Raw genomic sequence first — 23,170 nt, 5'->3', positions numbered from 1 at the left:
AGGCCTAAAGACAATCCCGTGGAATTTTATAATGATATAGAATTAAAAAAAGGTTCCGATTTGATAAAGAAACTGTTATTGAGATTACTCATCTTTTCGAGGACCGGTTGATAAAAACAAATAATAGAGTTAATTGATTAACTAGTGGACTTACTCATGTTAATTATGTAAGATTTGTGCGGCTTACAGCTGTTTCAGTGCTTCACGCACCATCCTCAGAGCCTACTAGATCCCGGCGTCATCTCGAACTTCTCTGCCTGTTATGTGGGTGTGTTTGATTGTTGAAAGGTGTTGAAGAGTGGAGTCAAATAGTGTGTGTGTACTGAAATTGATCTGTGTGTTGAGAATTTGATCGGGGTGTGTTTTAGTGTGTTTGTATATTTCGTATTGTTCTAGTGTGTTGAGTTTTTGGTTTTTGGGTTGTATGTGTAGGATTTCCATGTCCGTATTTATGTTATTGTATGTATGGTTAGCATTGGTTATGTGATCAACTCAACACACCAGAACAATACGAAATATACAAACACACTAAAACACATCCCGATCAAATTCTCAACACACAGATCAATTTCAGTACACACACACTATTTGACTCCACTCTTCAACACCTTTCAACAATCAAACACACCCACATAACAGGCAGAGAAGTTCGAGATGATGCTGGGATCTAGTAGGCTCTGAGGATGGTGTGTGAAGCACTAAAACAGCTGTAAGCCACACAAATCTTACATGATGAACACGAGTAAGTCCACTAGTTAATCAATTAATTACATTCAAGTGTTAAAAGTAGTGTACGCAAGATTCAAAATGGAATAATAGAGGTTTTCCAGTGCCTCCAATAATACAGTTATTGACTGCATTAAAATTCTATGCTACAGATATGTATCATACATTAATATCTATAATATTATAGTTAAGGTATTTCTGTAGTAACATTCGTATATTTATAACCTCAATTCAATGAAGTGATATCTAAGTAGATATGTCTATATAACCTATTTTTATTACTGAAACTAATTTTTTAACTTTAATATTAAACTAACTTCAATCTCTTGTAGGCGGAACTATCTTAAATTAGCATTGAGAGACTTCACGTGCCTACTTTCTAACCAGATTCCATAATTATATTGGATGTTAAATGATTTTGATTTGTTGACTACCTGTATTTTGAGATAAAATGTATCTTGATGTTGATATAATCATTACTGTATTGATAATATATATTTTCATGACAGTAAGCAATACATCTGAAATGGCTGCTTCTGCTGAGATACTGTGTCTAGTTCACGTGCAGTCATAACCTCACCATGTAAAGAGATCTCATACCTTTAGGCCTATTTTGTTTTGCATTGTAGAAAAATTTGGCATTCAAAATATTCCTGAAGATCAGGCAATAATGGAAACTATATATATATATATATATATATATATATAAATAAGTAAAACCTACTCAGTCCAACTTAACCTAACTATGTAAACCAATAGAAGATATGTACAAAATCTAACCTAACTATATAAATCAGTGGAACGGATACATACAAAACCTAACTTAACGATATAAATCAATGAAAAAGATATGTACAAAACCTAATCTAACTATATAAATCAATGGATCAGCTACGTACTGTACAAAACCTAACCTATCTATTTAATAAAATATTATATATCTGAACTGACTGAAATAATCTAAACTATTGGCAACAAAAACTAAAAACTGAAATAAAACAACTTTAAATATATATTTTCTTTCTCGCGCAATCAATTAGGCCACAAGCATTGTAATCTGTGGGTTACACATTAGTTTGTTATTGTTTGTTCACTTGTTTTGAAAGGCATTGTGGGACTTCTGTTACCAACCAAATTGTAGCTCTACACTTTGCTTGCGTAAAGTGACACTTTGTAAACTGCACTTCTTCAATCGTCTATGAATGCTACTAATATGAAAGAGCCACTTTCATCAAAAGTGTCACTTTGCAAAGGGGTGATATAAAGTGTCGACTATGAATACCAGCCTAAGAGACAAGAAATAATATTTCCTGCTCCATTAAAACATTTCATGTCATAACTCCTGTGATAGTCAATTGCGCTGTAATTTTTATGATTGATAGGTTTAGTGTGTAAGGAAAGCAGATAAAATAATTCAAAATCAAAATCTTTTTTTTATAAAAAGTCAGGAAAAAAATACTAACTTCGATGTGATCTGTACATAATAGACACACCTTCAAAAGTTGGTCAGTGGCAAACTTTTTTTATTTTTCATGTTAGATTGGGGAGTCAAAGCAAATGAAATGTTGAGAATAAATGGAAATTACTTTTAAAAGTTGTCTCAACTCAAAATCTTTATTGTTTTCCGATTTAAAGTGAGTTAAATAAGTTTTTTTGCTGCTTACAGCATGACAAACATTTGTCTGTTAATGACGGATTTTCATGTGAAATCTTCGAGCTAATTTCAAATCTGTTTACAAAATATTGTAATCACTTAAGGTATTTGAGTTAATTGTGAGTTTAGAAATTTGATTAAAATATTTATATTATATAAATAACATCTGTGCCATAAGGCTTTCTCTTCTACTACAGTATTAATTGACTTCTTTGCTTACATTTGTCATATGAAGCAATTGTAACTATCACAATAAGCTTCACTAGCAGGCAATCAATCTCTTACTGGCTTTTAGTCATTTTATCACTAACTAATAGCGTCCATATCAATACATTGCATAAGTTTATGTGGTGTGATTTGACAGGTTCAAAAACTTGAAAGTCAAGGAGGGCTGAAGAAACAGACTCGTCTTGGACTGGAAGCAAAGAAGGAAGAAAATCTTTCAGAATGGTACTCGCAGGTAATAACTTTGACTTATTTTTCTGACACAGTTCACAACATGCAAATAAGATTTAGAAAAGTTATAATTAGAGTCTGGAACATTAGGCACTAAAAGTTAAGAATGACACCAAGTATAGTTGAATGGATGTGGTGTCCATTGGGAAGATTTCTAAGCCAGTTCACAAGATTGCGATATGTAATACAGTGAAACCTCTCCTTACGGACACCTCCAAGATACGGACACTCCTCATATACGGACAGATTTTTATGTCCCAACTGAAATAATATAGAAATAATGATAAATTTAACTCTCGTTTACGGACACTCTCAGACACGGACAGGGACAGCTGTTTCACAGTCCCAAAGCTTGCTTTACCTCCTGACTGCGGACAGAACTTGGATTTCAAGACCTAATGTGTTACAATAATGGAAAAAATAGTTTTGAGAACTGTACAGAAATTCCTTAACATGAAACAACATAACGGTCTCGTAGGCTACCACTAGCCCAGCCGGCTACCCCTTGTTAGCTGGAAGCGGGTGGATAAACAAAGTTATAAAATTTAACCTGTCTGATGGGTCCAAGGTTTCCGCGATCGTGAAATTGTATTCGACACATGATAGGGTTAGTAGGATTATTCTCTTCACTTCAATCAGTTGTTCTGTTTCGAGAGACATGGCACCTGAACGTAAAGGTTAAGTTGAAAACTGTAAATTAGAGTACTGCATAACTGTAGACCTAGAATAAAATTGCGTGGCACAGTACTGTATTCTCCTTTTTCAGTGTTATCTACTGCAGTTCAGAGTTCCAAAGAATTTACTGTAATACTGTATACTATATTTAGAATTAAACTACAGTAATACATTTCATTTAAAGCATGAAGGGATACATAATGCATGTTATAAATTTACTATTAGATTTGGAAACCTCCCTCCCAATAGAGGACACCTCCCAGATGCGGACAGATTGTTGCGGCCCTTCGATGTCCGTAAATGAGAGGTTTCACTGTAATAGAGAACTAAGTTACAAGGACTGGACAGTGGATCTTGTAAACTGCATGCTAATTTGTGGGGTGGCAGTTAGGAGAGTTAAAGACACCAAAGGCAAATATGAATGACTAGATTTGCTTGATAACTTGTATTTTGTCTTAGAGTGAAAACTGTACTACCAAGTTTGTCATGAATATTCTATCTGGTAAATGTAAGTTCGTTTCATTTAGACAGTAGATATGGAATTACATGTTAAACCACCCAAAACTTACAGCACAAAGAAAAAGTATTGATAACCATTATGAGGCCCATATTTTATACATGGGCCACATGAATGATAAATTAGAGGTGGCAAAATTTTGGGAAAAAAATCAAGCTGAGAATAAATTTTCGATATTTTCCTACTTTGCAGGTACCTGCTTTAGATAGTAGCATAATATGTTAAATTATTATCATAATGTGTTAAATTATTGTTATGTGCCTCTTTTTTACAGTTCAACTGCTAAATTTCTAAGATTTGCAGAAGTTTGTTGGTTGGAGCGCAAAACTTTTCGAGCCCATGGACATTGCACTATCTAAATACGGTGTTGACCATTATTATCAACATGATCACCAGAGACCGGAAGTTTAGGCATTATGAATCATTAAAATAGGCAGGCAAAAAGGCATCATAAATAGCTAAAATAGGCAGGCAAAAAGGGATTATAAATAGCTAAAATACACAATAAAAGGCAATTACAAAAACTTTGCACTAGACCCACAACCTTGCACTTTCCACAAAGGGATTTCTGCAGCAAGAAAAGCTTTACATAAGTCGAATGCAAATTGAGATTTTCGACTCGATGTTGCAATTACTGTTGGAAGCAAATAAATCTTCTTCCCAGTAGCCTTAGAAAGTGCATTTTTGTGTTTGGTTGTACTGATATGTTGCGATATGAAGTATTTCTTTTCGTAGTTCACTGACTACTCACATATTTTGCGTGTAAGTACTTCACCGTCAGTACAAAATACGTCAGATCCAAAAGTATTAACATAACTTTGCAATTTACTGCGTAAAGAAACACTGAATTTTGGCATCTTGCTGCTAGCTACAACAACGTCGCAGTGAAAACTTAAAAAAAATAACCTTAAAAATAATGTTAGACCCACACTCATTGTTGCCTTGTCAAATAAACACAAGCGATAGTTAAAACGCTTACTGTTATACATTTTTGCACAGCATCACTCATTGTTGCAAAGAGAATATGAAGAGACTGAAAGACAATGATATACATTCAGTGAAGTCACTTTCATTGTAGCGGTTATAGAAATAAATTAAAATATACCTGTAGGCAATTTTTAATAATAAATTAATAAATAATAGATAAATAATCAAATAAAGGCAAAAAAAACATTTATTTTGTTAATTAGGCATTTATATTAAAAAAGGCAGAAAAGGGCAACATAAAACTGTGACGTTTCAATCACAAAGGTATAATTTGTACAGATTTACTTTCAAAATGAAGATAGATTTAACACACTTAAAAAGGCATTCTGCGAAGTTCCGGTCTCTGATGATCACAATATATAGAGGCGTAGGAAAGAAATATCTTATGATTGGGATATTATCTTTTTGCATTTAAATCAAAATACTGCATAAATAAAATATCCTATTTAAGCACTTAACTTTGAACAAATCCGTAACAGGTATTGAATACAGTGTTAAAATAGTAATATGCGTTACAAGAGCAGTATGTTTAAGTTTTCATGTTCGACGAAAAGTTTGGAAAAGTGAAACGTAGTTGAGCTTTTTTAATTTCCGAGAATTGAAAGAAAACATACCGCTCGTGTATCATACATTATTTTGTGCGAAGATCGTTTATTACATACCTGAAAGAGGAATTTCTAATTAGTTGCAATGGAATCTCCATCTTGGTTTCTGTTCAATGACGGCAAATTTGCAAAACAAAAATATCTATCTTCAACATTGTTGCTTTAAAATGTTTTCTGTGTTTACTATACTCCAGCAGGCCGTGATATACATCTGTCTTTTTTCCCCCCCTCCCATCCATGATGAGTCTGGAATCTTGTTGATTTTTTCACGGCTTCCTTAATGTTACTTGCATCACGAATGCAGTAACTTTAGTGGAGTTGTAGAGTTTACTTAATTTTTGCAAATATTTAAAAACAATAATTTAACAGTGCAATTTAGGTGAAATTGCAGTGGTAAGTTTTCAATTTATAATTATTACTATATTAAACGTCTCTAAAAAATATGTTAAAAGCCTAAAGCAGTAAAATCAATGTGTCACTTAAGTGGTAAGAAGAGGGAAATTGTTGTATGTGTTAGGTTGGGAATACTGAATGTGGAATTTTAGACTTTCCGCAGATTGGCTTTGTGCGGAAACCAAGCAAATACGCATATTCTCGCACAAAATAAATTTACACAAATTAAGCCTATTTCCTATATCTATAGTAACCATACTTCCTGTATAATTAAAATATAAATATCCTCTCTTTTTTTCTCTTCCTCTTTGCTTCCACCCCTTCCCCCCCACTCTTTCACTTGCATAATGAACTTTATTTCAATCGGTAAATACGTATGGAATTACAGAATGAGGTAGCTTATTTAAAACCAATTTTAGGCTACTTTATTTATTACAGAAGAAAATAATTTAAAATATGCCTTCATAAACCTATTGATTTTTCATCTCAAAAATTGTTTTTAGACTTTAATGTTCTTAAAATAAAACAAATTTATTATATTGTATTGATAAAATTCATACATAAAAATCGAAATAATTTTGAATTCTCTTCTCATAGTTATGACACAAAAGGTATGAATTCTTTAAGATCGTTTGAACCAAAATGCAACACTGCTACAGTATTTAGTCATAGTAACTCATTCTAACTATCTGATGATATTTTTTCCCCCCTTTCTTAACTGTAAATGAGCACAAATGCTACTTAGGTGCAAATTTTTCTGACATTTTGTATATTCGATTCCCTAACCGTTTCAAATGTATATCATTTTACCTTTTAGGTGTGTTTCCAAATTATATGTAATACGCTTTGTCAAATCTGGCAACCTTTTCATAAGGGAAGCTAAATTTATATTTATATTTAGGCCCAGAATATATATCAAATTTATATTTAAATATCCTAATCTTGTCAGTTCTAATAGTTCTGGTATTAAATTTAAAAAGTTATGCATGGGTTTTATAAATAGTGAAAAATTGTAAATTTAAATTTATATATTCTTATTGTGTAGTAGACATAGGCCAAATTGTATTGTATACTTCTCAATTTAAATTCAAGAGTCCGCCCCTGAGCACGAGTTCTACTCATTCAGGGATGAGCTAAAGTTTTATCTGTTTATATTATATTTTATGTTACAGTTATTCGCAAAATAAATATATTATTATTATTATTATTATTATTATTATTATTATTATTATTATTATTATTATTATTATTATGTGGATTATCAAGATGTTCCCGCACACACTTCAATAATTGTGTATGTTTATAAATATATTCCGTGTGTCATTGCAGGTGCTAACAAAGGCTGATATGATTGAATATTATGACGTGAGTGGCTGCTACATCTTGCGGCCATGGTCATATGCTATTTGGGAAGCTATCAAGGATTACATGGATCCAGAAATCAAGAAAATAGGCGTACAGAACTGCTATTTCCCTCTCTTCGTATCACGAGCTATGTTAGAAAAAGAGAAATCTCACATAGCTGACTTTTCTCCTGAGGTTAGTTTTTTCAAGGTCGGAGATAATCGATGTTTATTGTCTACTTCTAAACAGATTGACTAGGATCTTTAAGAAATATTCTAAGACAAATTTTTTGCTGGGTAACTTTCAGTGTTGGACCCTGGACTCATTTCACCGGCATTATCACCTTCATCTCATTCAGACGCTAAATAACCTAAGCTGTTGATAAAGCGTCGTAAAATAACCTACTAAAAAAAAAAAAAGAAAGACAAATTTTGCATTAACAATTTTAAGAAGGACTGCTGGGTATACTTTATTTGACCACAAAATAAATCAGAAAATTTTACCCAAGCACCAAATAATTCCTATAGTCATCATCATCATCATCATCATCATCATCATCATCATCATCATCATCATCACCACCAATTCACGTATTAGACTTATAATCGTTTCGCTGTAAGAAAAATCCTAATGTAAACAATAGCACATGAGGCTTCATTGGCCATAGATTCTCAGTACATGTTCCCACCTACTGTTGTACATTCTGTTTCATGTTAAACATTTCCCGTTACTCGTCAAGTAGGCCTAACCTCACTACTATGCATTCGTTTGCTTAGGAAACGTTTATTTTATAATCACTATAATTAAATTATTTTTAAGTCTCATGTTTTCACAATGGACAGTTGAGAATGCAAAATCCATACTTCAGTACCACGTGCTTACGTGAACAACTACGAGCTCAAGTGACGCCAGCTTGTTACAAGAACAGACTACCTCGGTATTACTGTTGGTATTCATCCGCGTTCATAGTACATAACAAAATATAAAAGTAGCTTTTCTTTTACATACCGTTTTACACATGAGTGAAGTTAAATGTTTCATCGTATTTAACAACTAGAATTCAATTTTTTATTTTCAAATAATACAACATTGTGGTTTCCAAATACGAACTATATTTTCCTGCGTCATGTGAGTGTTTCGACTGGGAGCCAATCACGGGTATGACAGCAACGTGCTTATGTTTACATTAGGATTTTTCTTACTGCGAAAACAGTATAGTAGTTGCAGTTTCTATTCAGTGCTTTTTAGGTCTTCCCAAGTTCCTTCAGCCTCTTGGAGTATGGCATAAGATCAGTTTTGGCAAGCGGTTGGAGGGCATCCTGACAGTTCAGTCTGTATTGTTCTATGTACTGGGTAATTGAATCTACTTTTAATTCTTTAGTTGCTTAAGCATTACAGACAAAACTGACTTCAACATGTGAACAGAGAGATCCAGAATACCATGGAAGGAGACTGTAACGGATCATTAGGCCCAACACTGATGTGGTGATGATGATGATGATATTGGTGGTGATGATGATGACGATGACGACTACTACGATGGTAACAGTGAGGATGACGACAGCTCTCTAAGGGATATACAAACTATAAACATGATAAAAAGCTGTTCATTCTTTGTAGAATCTGAATCTACAGTAGAACCTCTATTATCCGCGGTAATGAAGGGGGTTGACTGAACGGTTAATCGAAAAATCGGATAATCCGTACCATAAAATATTTTCGTAAATTAAGTGAATAACACTGGGTATTTTCTCCGTGGTCTTGTGTTTAATACGCTAGGTAGTGAATCAGAAGTTCATTAATTTAAGTTCGGTTGTCAAAGACGTGTTTTTAAGAGATAAAAGAAACTCCTTTTAATGGCTGTCAGTGGAATGATAGGAATAGTAAAGGTCTCATGTTGTAGATTTACATACTGTATACCCTTTACCCTTGATTTTTATTAAATCGCTCATAGATGTAACATCAGTCTCATATCGTGATGCGAGATGACTCACAATTTCTCTTTCCCCAACCACTTAATTATTTGGATTTTATTCGACATTTAGCACAACACGTTTTTTTTTAACTCATGTAAAACATTTTATATAGAAGTAATAGAGTACAGCAACTCGAACAGTAGACCAAAACTGTGTAGGCCTAAGTGTAAATGTTTGTAATAACACTCTAGAAAAAAATACGCATACTAATATAGCGTACAACAGTATCAACTTCATACGTTTCTGTAGCGAAAAAAAAAAACGAGCGAGAGAAAGATAATCGGATAATCCGCCAATCGGTTAATAGGGTGGTGGATAAACGGGGTTCTACTGTACTTTGATGCAAAAATAATATACACTGTGTCCACAGAAACATTCCATGATTATAAACTCATAATTTTGTAACTATACGGGCTATTCCATCTCAAATCGACCGAAATATAGAGAAAATTGACCTTACAATTTCTAAATACAATGAAACTTTTTTTGTACGTAGAGAACTGTGATACAATGCTTTGTGCAAAGTTTGAGGCATCAGAACTTCATAGTGTTTAAATTAAAAATATTTTAATTTATCGTATTTTCATAAAATTAGTAACTTTAAACTGTTGTGGCTCCGAAACCCTTTCACCCAATGATCAAAATCATGGTTTATTTTGATGCTGAGAAATTAAAGTTTATATTGACGTGTAAACAGTTTTTCTTACTTTTTATGGAAATGGAGAAATTTAGATTTTTCTTAATTAAGACGCCTTTGCCCACGAAAAAATAATTTTAAAATATATGGTTAGATTCTGCATTGGAAGTATAAATAAACACATATTTTTTACTGGTGCACCGTTGATAAGAAAGTATTGAAAAATCAAATAAAGAAAATAAATAGTACGCGCGTGAACTAACCAGCTGACTGTGAGGCAGAAGCTAGCCGAGACAAGCAAGGCCAGGAGACATAAACACATGACATGTCTAGTAGCACATAGCTGGGCTAGCTTTATCACAGGTTTTCATAAACACAGGAGTAAAATGACACCCAACGCTCAGTTATCTTCATATTTCGGCCAGTGCGTGTGGTACTGCGCCGTTCAAGTCCAGGCGTGTGAAAATAATTTATTTAATACCCCTGAAACTTATTGCCGTGACACTAAGCAAACAATGCCGAATCCCTCTTAATAATGCAAGGTTTTTCTCAATATTTTTTTACATTTTTACAAATAGGCAAAAAGCCTAAAAGTAAGTAAAATCAGATTATCTGTCTCAATAAAAATAAGGATTACTTCTTAACATAACCTACCAATTGTCAGCTTCAAAATAAGCTCTCGTTCAATGTTCTGCAGTAAATGGTTCCAGAGTTCTGAGCGCTGAAAAAGGCTTGTTTTTATAAAATACGCTAAATTTGTTGCTCAACAATACGAAAACCGTTTGACTTTCGATAGTATATTTTTGAAAATGCACTCCCCTCAGCACCTTGTATAAGTAGGGAAAAAATTAGGGTATAAAAAAAATGCGAGGTTTTTTACTAATCGATTTCATATGGAATAGCCCATACAGTATAATATTGGATGCGTGCACGAGACTAGAGGAACAGGCAATATGAACAATTCCTAAACACTTACTAATTGAGGAAATCGAGACTAAAATGATAAAAAATATGAAGAGTACAGGGGAAAAACAATCAAAGTCACAATTTTCATAAGGGTGATGTCATCACCTAATTCAGTATATTACTGCAAACTTTAGTATTTTTCTTATCAAAACTGGGAAAGGAGAATTATCACCACGGATACAATCATCCTTTCCTACTTTCTCATTAGAACAGCAATAAATTTTGCAGTAATATACTGAATTAGAAGATGACATCACCCTTAAGAGAATTTTAACTTGTTTTTCTCTTGTACTCTTCATTTGCATTTATTTCTGTTATTTTTCAAAGTTGTTGTTGTTGTTTTCTAATGCCAGGCGTTTGACAATAAAGTCATTTGACCTCTTGCACTCCAATATTTTTCAAAGATATTATCATGACCAGCCACTGAAGCACAGATTTTGAGGTGTTCCGAATCCATTTCTTGGTTTGAGTTGCACAATGGGCAGTTAGGGGACTGATATATTCCAATTCTATGCAGGTGTTTGGCCAAACAATCATGGCCTGTTGCCAATCTAAATACAGCTACAGACGATTTTCGTGGTAAATCGGGAATTAACTGTGGATTATGATGCCTTGGGATTGAATTATCAAATTTTGTTTGTTGAAGTCTAAGTATGTAGATTTAATAAATCTTTTCACAGAGTAATACGTAGATTTAGTAACAGGTCTGTAAGTAGCATTGCTGCCCTTCTTTGCTAAAGCATCCGCATTCTCCTTTCCCAGGATTCCACAATGGGATGGTATCCATTGGAATACAATTATTCTTTTATTGAGTGATATTAATTGAGAGTGCATTTTAGTTATTTGTGCTGTTTGAGATGATATTTTTCAAAGTAAGCAGTACACTTAAAAATATGTAATATTCATCAAAATACGTAAAAACATGTAATTTAAAACTTCGGAATAAGGACTATTTTAGTGTGGTTCTCTGATTATTCTTCTCTGAGCTACATATATAGGAACAGAATATGTTATTTACATAAAATCCAGGCTCTACATACCTCAGTCAGCTGAGGCTTTTGCCTATCTGGAGTTGCATTCAAGCATGGGTTCGATTCCCGCTTGGGCTGATTGCCTGATTGGGTTTTTTCCGAGGTGTTCCCCAACTGTTAGATGAATATCAGGTAATCAAATGGCGAATCCTCGGCCTCATCTCGCTATCAGCAATTCCACCGATGCTAAATAATTGAGTAATTGATACAGCGTTGTTAAATAACAAACTAAAAAAAATTCTATGACTAACTCGTGGTAAGAAAGAGCAACAGGGGATTTCTAACTGTGCATTTTATTAAGGGAAAACACCTCCACATCTAGCGTTAATGTTTATAATAAGTAATATGATTGTACGTGTAGAAATATAAGTGAATTCTGTAACTGTGTAAGTATGAAAGCTATTAACATTATTATTGTGATTTTATAAATTTGCTTACATTCACGAATACAGGTTGCCTGGGTAACGAAATCTGGTGATTCGGACCTTGCTGAGCCCATAGCTGTTCGTCCAACCAGCGAGACAGTGATGTATCCTGCCTATGCCAAGTGGATCCAGTCCCACCGAGATCTTCCTTTGAAGCTGAACCAGTGGAATAACGTAGTGGTACGTTTATACAGGGTGATTCAAAAGTCCAGTGCCATAGACAAACTCCGTTATTAGTGCATATAATGAAAATGGAAAGACGGGCAGGTTGTTGGAAATATGGATGACTCAGAAGCCAATCACTGTAGTCACTAAATATTCAATTTTGAGATAATGGGCATGGATAAATATATAACAGGATGCGAAACTTACTGAGTTTCCTGTAACACATGCTAGAGGTGCTAATGTAGAAATTGATCTTGCTGCCACCTGTTGGGTGGTGGAGAACTTATTACATCTAGCAGTGCACCAAGTAGCAAAAATAGAAACTAATTACTCCATGCATTTAGCAGCGCACCTAGTGACAAAAATGTTAAACTACGCAGAAAGTATTCCCTCTCTCCCTCCCTCATCTCTATTCTCAAACCATCCCAATTTAAAATAAAACATTTACATTTTTATTCCTCACAGCATCTTCCACTGAAAATTCTTACCAGAGCCAACAGGAAGATAAAAGAGACGATCTATTTTACACTATCGAATTAAAATATAACCAGACAGAGACAGAAAATAAAGCAAAAGGTTAGATAATTGGTATTATATTATTTGGGAAAAGTCTGCAAAAACTACTTAGATAGTTCATTTTATTATACTACTATTACTTTACAATACATTCAACAACACGTCCGTAAACATCATTGTTTAACATACACTGCTTATACACACACGTAGTATCACTTTATGTTCACTTATTAGTAAGTTTCTGGCTGCCATCTTGTCTTCTCGAGCAACATCTCGAGCGAACAAATAAATAGAGAACTCTGGGTAATGTACCCAACATGTAGTTCTAATGTTCACCACCTATAACCTCGGGTGCTGATCATCTTATTTGAGCCCCCTGCCATCAGATGGTGCTGACCGCAGTTTTGCATCCTATTATATATCTATCCATGTATTGAGCTTGAGGGATTCTTTGACACATTTCTTCAGGAGCATATTCAGTTAAGTCAGTAATATAATTTTTAACCGGAATAAAAATTGGAGATTTATCCTTCGAAGAGGTGGAAAAATTCAGATATCTTGGCACAATAGTAACAAATATAAATGACACTCGGGAGGAAATTAAACGCAGAATAAATATGGGAAATGCCTGTTATTATTCGGTTGAGAAGCTTTTGTCATCTAGTCTGCTCTCAAAAAATCTTAAAGTTAGAATTTATAAAACAGTTATATTACCGGTTGTTCTGTATGGCTGTGAAACTTGGACTCTCACTCTGAGAGAAGAACAGAGATTAAGGATGTTTGAGAATAAGGTTCTTAGGAAAATATTTGGGACTAAGAGAGATGAAGTTACAGGAGAATGGAGAAAGTTAGACAACACAGAACTTCACACATTGTATTCTTCACCTGATATAATTAGGAACATTAAATCCAGACGTTTGAGATGGGCAGGGCATGTAGCACGTATGGGCGAATCCAGAAATGCATATAGAGTGTTAGTTGAGAGGCCGGAGGGAAAAAGACCTTTAGGGAGGCCGAGACGTAGATGGGAAGATGTTATTAAAATGGATTTGAAGGAGGTGGGATATGATGGTAGAGACTGGATTAATCTTGCTCAGGACAGGGACCGATGGCGGGCTTATATGAGGGCGGCAATGAACCTCCGGGTTCCTTAAAAGCCAATAAGTAAGATAGCAGCACATATTAGTGCTTCCGAAAAAATCGCATAAAATTTGAATGGTCATTTGAAGTAAATAAAAAAAAATGTGCTCCAGTGTTAAGACTCATGTATTTGATTCAGATGTTTCTGCAGTCATCGTAAGCTATAATTTCAGCCAACTTTCAAGTGAAGTGAGAGGTTTTCTTTTAACATTTATTTTATTTATTTACTTAGTTCACCCAACTTTTAAAATGACAGAGCAAACCAAGATACTACATATACATACATACAGGTCTGTGACTGCAAAACCAGCATTCTCCAATCTTTTCTATTTTCTGCCATCCTCTTAGTCTCCGCATATGATCCATATATCTTAATGTTGTCTATCATTTGATATTTTCTTCTGTCCCAGACTCTTCTCCCATTCACCATTCCTTCCAGTGCATCATTCATTAGACAGTTTCTTCTCAGCCAGTAATTCAACCAATTCCCTTTTCTCGTTCTGATCAGTTTCAGCATCATTCTTTTTTCACCCACTCTTTCCAACACAACTTCATTTCTTATTCTGTCTGTCTACTTCAACTTCCTCATATAACCATGATAGATAGATAATAGTTTCATTATTATTAAATAGTTTTTCAAAACATCAATCTTTTTTGGTATTTAAATCTCTAGTATAATTTGAATTGTTAAGCTCTAACTGAGGATTGATAACAGAATTTCTCTCGTATTGAAGCCAAAGGGTAATCTTACTCTTTATTATTTATACATCATCCACTTTCATTTCCTCCATTGTATAAGGTAATGGGAAATAGAGTCTTAATAATTTAAACATTCAGTTTACAAGTTCCTTTGCAATTATTGCTTCCTCACAGGCTTCGACTTTGTCTGTGATCTCATTTTCCCTTTCATGCCTCCACTTGACAGGAATGCACTGGTAGTCACGACAGTTTTGTCTAAAGAAGTTTTTCAAATTTTTGAAGAGAGACATTGAAAAAAGAAGAGAGATCATATTACAGCCCATTTTGAGTAAATTATTGTTTCTTATTTTTCTCTATCCACAATTAATAGCGTCGCCATTTTTTCTCTGGTGAAAATGATTATATGCCATGTGCATGTTGAATTGGCAAGGTATTGCATACAAATAAAAATCATTCAATAATTAAAAAAATCTTCACTTGACATAATTAGGAACATTAAATCCAGACGTTTAAGATGGGCAGGGCATGTAGCACGAATGGGCGAATCCAGAAATACATATAGACTGTTAGTTGGAAGGCCGGAGGGAAAAAGACCATTGGGGAGGCCGAGACATTAATGGGAGGATAATATTCAAATGGATTTGAGGTAGGTGGGATATGATAATAGAAACTGGATTAATCTTGCACAGGATAGGGACCGATGGTGGGCTTATGTGAGATCGGCAATGAATCTCTGGATTCCTTAAAAGGGATAAATCGTAAAACAGCGAACGCCAGTAGGGGAAGTTATCCCCACCCTCGCCGCTCGGCACCTCGCTCGCCTGCTCTCTCTCTACTATCTGCCCCCCTTCGGTGGATCACTGCCTACCGCCTCGCACGTATTTCATATTTACGTTTCATATATACGTTTTTTCCTCGAACTAACACATTCTTTGAATAAAACAACACTCATCTGTTAACTTTGCACTGTCCTCGAAGTAACACAATAGTCACCAGAGCCTCGTTTGCTGTAATCAGGACCCGCCATGTGACGGCTCATCACAACACGTAATTCCGTCTGTACTCGAAGCTGGACATGGACACATTGAAGCTCTACCAGCGCGCGTTAACACTTATGCCACCCCTGCAGTCAACCCCTACCAAGCTAAATTCACAAGCCCGCCACTTTCTACCCACGCTATTCGGTCATTGTCCCAAACATAAATAGATTCATTTTCCCTTCTACCACCTTCTACTCGGTAGCCGAGAGGTCTAAAGCGTAACCACAAAGCGTGCGTGCATGTGTTTCGTTAGGAAGATACACGGATCGAGTCCTACCTTCTGCAAAGTCATAAAAAGAGAGAGAGAGACATCAAGCAAGGAAGAGAGAAGAAGAGGCTGGAGAGACAGAGGGAGACAGGACGAAGTTCCTCTTTTGCTTCGTAGATGCCGCATCCACTCTTTTTGTTCCACTTTCCTCCACTAGATGTCACCCCCACCCTAAACCCCTATTTCCACCCTTTCCTGCTAGAGTGTGTGGTGAGCTTATAGGGGAAAAGTGGAAAGGGGTCGTGGGCGGAGCTTAGCGTTCACTGTTTTACGATTTGCCCCTTAAAAGCCATAAATAAGTATGTTAAGACAGACAAATGGCATGCCAAAATCAAAGAATGGCAGAAATGTATATTTTTGTGCTAATGTTAAGGGGAGGAAAAATCTTATCATTGTAAGATTAGAATTTTGTATTGTTGAATTGTTTTGCAGAGATGGGAATTCAAACATCCTCAGCCATTCCTCAGAACAAGAGAATTTCTGTGGCAGGAAGGACATACAGCTCATGCATCCATGGCAGATGCTGAGGAAGAAGTTCTTACCATCCTCGGTATGTACTTGTTTCTTGGAGTTGCAGTACAGTACAGGTATTGTCTTTAATGTGTGTGTGTATTATTCCTGATGGATTATACACTGGCATATTAAGGCATGTAACGAAAATTGTCTGTGAGCGCTGTTAGCTAGAGTGCTATGCTCTGCTGTGGGTGCAGTTTTCGTTTAACAATTCTTCCCACCTAATTCTCTATTGATTAAGAAAAAAGGAAAGAATAGATGACCTCCTTATTAAGATTAAAAAGTTGTTGTTGTTTTCTAATGCCAGGCGTTTGACAATAAAGTCATTTGACCTCTTGCACTCCAATATTTTTTGAAGATATCATGGTCAGCCACGGAAGCACAGATTTTGAGGTGTTCCGAATCCATTTCTTGGTTTGAGTTGCACAATGGGCAGTTAGGGAACTGATATATTCCAATTCTATGCAGGTGTTTGACCAAACAATCATGGCCTGTTGCAAATCTAAATGCAGCTACAGACGATTTTCGTGGTAAATCGGGAATTAACTGTGGATTATGATGCAGAGAGTTCCATTTTTCCCCCTTCAGATTGTGTTATCAAATTTTGTTTGTTGAAGTCTAAGTATGTAGATTTAATAAATCTCTTTACAGAGTAATACGTAGATTTAGTAACAGGTCTGTAAGTAGCAGTGCTGCCCTTCTTTGCTAAAGCATCCGCATTCTCGTTTCCCAGGATTCCACAATGGGATGGTATCCATTGGAATACAATTCTTTTATTGAGTGATATTAATTGAGATAGCATTTTAGTTATTTCAGCTGTTTGAGATGAAGTTGTGTGTTTAGAGACTATTGATAGAATAGCTGCTTTGGAGTCTGACAATATAACTGCATTCTTAAATTTATTGATGTGGGATAGAAGATTCCTGAGATTAAAAAGTTGTTGTTGTTGTTTTCTAATGCCAGGCATTTGACAATGAAGTCATTTGACCTCTTGCACTCCAATATTTTTCAAAGATATTATCATGACCAGCCAATGAAGCACAGATTTTGAGATGTTCCGAATCCATTTCTTGGTTTTAGTTGCACAATGGGCAGCTAGGGGACTGATATATTCCAATTCTATGCAGGTGTTTGGCCAAACAATCATGGCCTGTTGCCAATCTAAATGCAGCTACAGACGATTTTCGTGGTAAATCGGGAATTAACTGTGGATTTTGATGCAGAGAGTTCCATTTTTTCCCTTGGGATTGTGTTATTAAATTTTGTTTGTTGAAGTCTAAGTATGTAGATTTAATAAATCTTTTCACAGAGTAATACGTAGATTTAGTAACAGCTCTGTAAGTAGCAGTGCTGCCCTTCTTTGCTAAAGCATCCGCATTCTCATTTCCCAGGATTCCACAATGGGATGGTATCCATTGGAATACAATTCTTTTATTGAGTGATATTAATTGAGAGAGCATTTTAGTTATTTCTGCTGTTTGAGATGAAGGTGTGTGTTTAGAGACTATTAATAGAATAGCTGCTTTGGAGTCTGACAATATAACTGCATTCCTAAATTTATTGATGTGGCATAGAAGATTCCTGAGACTTTCCCGTATTGCAATGATTTCACCATCAAAACTTGTTGTTCCATATCCAAGAGATCTATAAAGTGAGAAGAGACAGCACGTAACACCTGCACCGGCACCTTGTTCTCTGGAGATCAAGGATCCGTCGGTGTATAAATGAAGCCAGTTTTGTGGAGGGTACCTAATATTAATTGTCTCTAAAGACAACTGTTTCAGTATTTCAGTGTTTACTTCTGATTTCAGTATTTCTTCTGTTAAATTTAGATTATATTCTATATTTAATAGAGTTAAAGGGTTTGGTTTAATTTGTAAGTTTTCTTTTAAATTCGGGATATTGATTTTCTGTTTTAATTCTTGAACAATGGATATGAAACTTTTTTGAGTTTTCAATCTACAGAGAGGACTGTATGAATGCCAATTGTTTCCTGTTAAAAAGTAATTGGATGTGTATATTGTGACAGAGGGAATAACAATGGGTGAAAGTGTGATAAATTGTAATTGGCGAACAAGTGGACTGAAATTATATTACTAGAAGATGAGTCCAAATGAAATGATCGAAAAAGTGGTATTAAGTGTGTTAATAGGATGGTGCAAGCAGTAGGGAAGGATGTAATCTGATCGAGAGAGTCAAAAGTGTGGAAATGTGTGAAAGTGTTCTTAGAAATACGTGATCAGTAGACACTGGATGCTTAGGAAAATGCCTATTTTATTTGAATGTTCATATTTAAAGGGATAAATCATGGCAAATGAAGCATTCTGATGAAGTTAGATTTCGCCTTTTTTGCCACTCTTCTTTTGCTTTAATAAGTACTTTTTGGCCTTTTTTTTGCTTTTATATATACCTTTTTTGCCTTTTTCTTTATATGACTACTCACTCAACAATACTGCATTTATTTCTGCGTTCGAAAATAAGGAAATTACAGTTCTTATAATACCCATAGAAAATGGATGTAAATGTTTCAGGAAAAGCCCATTTTTTTATGTTAAAAAGAAGTTTCAGAAAGCAAATTCCAAAAGTATTGCGTACTTTGTTAATTCGGAATTGAAAACATTATATCCAAATGGTGTTGAAGACCAATGAGTACTGTTATTGTTAACAGATGGAGCAGCATATATGATTGCATCAGATCAACTTTTGAAGCCATTTTACCCCAATCTCAAAAAAATCTAAAAAAATCTGGAAGTTAAAATTTATAAAACAGTTATATTACTGGTTCTGTATGGTTGTGAAACTTGGACTCACACTTCGAGAGAGGAACAGAGCTTAAGGGTATTCGAGAATAAAGGGCTTATGAAAATATTTGGGGCTAAGAGAGATAGTCCACACCTGTGGAGTAATGGTCAGCGCGTCTGGCCCCCAAACCAGGTGGCCTGGGTTCGAATCCCAGTTGGGGCAAGTTACCTGGTTGAGGCTTTTTCCGGGGTTTTCCCTCAACCCAATACGAGCAAATGCTGGGTAACTTTCGGTGCTGGATCCCGGACTCATTTCACCGGCATTATCACCTTAATTTCATTCAGACGCTAAATAACCTAGATGTTGATAAAGCGTCATAAAATAACTCAATAAAATAAGAAAAAAGAGGGATAAAGTTACAGGAGAATCAAGAAAGTTACAAAACATAGAACTCCATGCATTGTATTCTTCACCTGACATAATTAGGAATATTAAATCAAGGTGTTTGAGATGGGCAGGGCATGTAGCACATATGGGTGAATCCAGACATGCATATAGACTTATAGAGTGTTAGTTGGGAGGCCGAGATGTAGATGGGAGGATAATATAAAAATGGACTTGAGGGAGGTAGAATGTGATGATAGAGACTGGATTAATCTTGCCCAGGATTGGGACTTATGGCGGGCTTATGTGAGGGGTGCCATTTATGTTAATTCAAAATTTCCCATTTCCCTGTGCCATGTAGAAGATAAGATTTCCATATTATTTAAATTGGCATTTTACTAAGTAAATTTTGTGCTTACAAGTATTGTCACAGTAATCATTCACTTTATAATGTCTTTGTCAAGTCTATTTCATTCATATCACATGATGTCGAAGTAATAATGAATACAAAACAGGAAAGTGTTACCTCTTTACTTTTATTGACATTACACCTCTGTTTGAAATGTAGTGTTGTTATTATTTAAACATAATCTTTTCTACAGATTTGTATTCAAGAATCTATACAGACCTTCTGGCGATCCCAGTGGTCATGGGTCGCAAAACAGAGAAAGAAAAGTTTGCAGGTGGAGATTATACAACTACAGTAGAGGCGTATGTGGCAGCAAGTGGGAGAGCCATCCAAGGAGCAACATCACATTTTCTAGGACAGAACTTCTCACGGATGTTTGAGATAGTGTATGAAGATCCTGAAACTCAGGAGAAGAAATATGTTTACCAGAATTCATGGGGAATCACAACCAGGACAATTGGTGAGTTTGAAAACAATTTCTCTGATAATTTCTTGGAAGTGTGATCTAAGGTATCATGCCTTGGACTGGCATTACAAAATAGTGCTAGTTCAAGTCTTCATGAGGAAAAAAATTTTCTTATGAAATTTTGGCCAGTATGTGGGACTGGTGTCCACCCAGTATTGTGATGAATTTGTGGAGCTACAGTAAGTAGCAGAAACCAGTTTCGAAAGCTAGCTATAACAGCGAATAGGATTAATAATAATAGACATTGCACAGTGGGTCAAAACGCAAATCTAGCTGGACAAAGTTAATAACTTATATTCTATCTAACAGATTTTCATGAAATTTTACACAGGAGTTACAGGTAGCATATATTTTTGTGTACAAACTCTCATTATGTTTGTGTAAGAGGAATTACGTCTTTATAGGAGATGATTTTAGACAATAACTTTTCTCCTACCTAACAGATTTTCATGAAACTTTGTACAGGAATTACAGGTAGCATATGCTTTTTATATATAAACTCTCATTATGTTTGTTTAGGAGCAACTATCATTTTATAGGGGTGGTTTTAGACAAAATTAATAACTTTTGTCTTATCTAACAGATTTTAATGAAAATTTATACAGAAGTTACAGGGAGCATATATTGTTTGTGTACAAACTCTCATTAAGTTTGTGTTAGAGGAACTACCCCTTTAAAGGGGGAAGTTTTAGAGAAAATCTTTAACTTCTCCACAGATGTAACAAACGTAATTAGAGTTATTAAAAAAACATGCTTTCATAAATATAGTAAATAATTTTAAAATGGTAATCATTCTTTGTTATCCAGTCTGCTGTCAAAAAATCTTAAAGTTAGAATTTATAAAACAGTTATATTACCGGTTGTTCTTTATGGTTGTGTAACTTGGACTCTCACTTTGAGAGAGGAACATAGGTTAAGGGTGTTTGAAAATAAGGTGCGTAGGAAAATATTTAGGGCTAAGAGGAATGAAGTTACAGGAGAATGGAGAAAGTTACACAACACAGAACTGCACGCATTGTATTCTTCACCTGACATAATTAGGAACATTAAATCCAGATGTTTGAGATGGGCAGGGCATGTAGCACGTATGGGCGAATCCAGAAATGCATATAGAGTGTTAGTTGGGAGGCCGGAGGGAAAAAGATCTTTGGGGAGGCCGAGACGTAGATGGGAAGATAATATTAAAATGGATTTGAGGGAGGTGGGATATGATGATAGAGAATGGATTAATCTTGCTCAGGATAGGGACCAATGGCGGGCTTATGTGAGGGCGGCAATGAACCTCCGGGTTCCTTAAAAGCCAGTAAGTAAGTAATCATTCTTTGTTATTATATTATATAAAGCACAAAATTATATTTATAATCAAGTTGACACCTCAGTAACATACTATTCAAATGCGTCATCTTCACTGCCTCAAAACTCATTCTGAGAATCTTGAGATGCTGAGAATTTGTGTTTAACACTGAATCTGGAAGTGCATGAAACACTTTATTAGAAAAAGGAGACCTAGAATTCTACAATGTTCCATGCAAGTGACAATTTCCATTTCCACATTAAACGTTCAAGGGTCTCTCATATAATATGGGAGCACTCTTTAACTTGGATACACCAAAGTTGATGACAAGTTCCATGTTTGATATCAGCACTTCAATTGTCTGATATAAACACTCACACAATCCTTAGTCTTAAAACTGATTCTTTATTGAGTAGTTTATGTATGTATGTATGTATGTATTTATTTACACTGCAAGTGGGCAAGCACCTGGTGGCAGTGGTATATACAATATTAACAATACACAGTTAAAATGATAAGCTATACAATAAGAATACACAATACAATTTAACACAATAATAATAAAACATAAAATAAAACACCTAATTTTACAACACAGCCTACATAATTATCTATAGGTCCTACATAAGTTTCAATAGTCTTTCACTTTACTCTCATCTCATTCCCTGTAGTGGCACTATGACGCATTTCACTGACACTTTAGCACACATTTCACTGACACTCTGTAACACATTTCACTGACACTATAGAACACATTTCATTGACGCTATAAATTATCACTGATCGGAACTGTTCACTGCACTGTAAAACCATAACTTCACTGACTCACCTCGCTTCACTGATACAACAGTTCAAATAAGTCAAATAATTGCATTCTTATGCATACTTATAAACAGAACTACATTTAAACTAAACATTTCTAGTCTAAGGCCCTCTTACACGCTATTTTTAAATAATTTACAATTCAAACCAAGGAAGTAAACTCGTCAGGCTAGATAAATACATGCCACCTTAAAAAATTAAATGTTGAATGTCACCTTAATTTTAATTTTCACTTTATACACAACTCTTTAAATTATTCTTGAATCTCCTTAAGGAAGGACAGCCCTCAAAGACCGCCAGGACAGCCCTCAAAGACCGCA

The 23,170-nt window shown here is 35.0% G+C and overlaps 1 protein-coding gene across 1 annotated transcript in view; it reads left to right on the top strand.

Annotated features, from left to right (window-relative positions):
- GluProRS (Glutamyl-prolyl-tRNA synthetase) overlaps window positions 1-23,170 on the top strand; it is a 115,386-nt gene that overhangs the window by 79,393 nt on the left and 12,823 nt on the right. The window contains exons 18-22 of the mRNA XM_069842959.1: window positions 2,745-2,840; window positions 7,343-7,552; window positions 12,420-12,572; window positions 16,653-16,770; window positions 20,462-20,728. Of these exons, the coding sequence (XP_069699060.1) occupies window positions 2,745-2,840; window positions 7,343-7,552; window positions 12,420-12,572; window positions 16,653-16,770; window positions 20,462-20,728 (844 nt within the window). The remainder of the gene's footprint in view (window positions 1-2,744; window positions 2,841-7,342; window positions 7,553-12,419; window positions 12,573-16,652; window positions 16,771-20,461; window positions 20,729-23,170) is intronic.

The sequence above is a fragment of the Periplaneta americana genome, chromosome 13 (assembly GCF_040183065.1).
Source record: "Periplaneta americana isolate PAMFEO1 chromosome 13, P.americana_PAMFEO1_priV1, whole genome shotgun sequence".
In the NCBI taxonomy this organism is placed as follows: domain Eukaryota; kingdom Metazoa; phylum Arthropoda; class Insecta; order Blattodea; family Blattidae; genus Periplaneta; species Periplaneta americana.
Note: the sequence above shows the minus strand (reverse complement) of the source record. Positions and strands in the feature narration are given on the sequence as shown.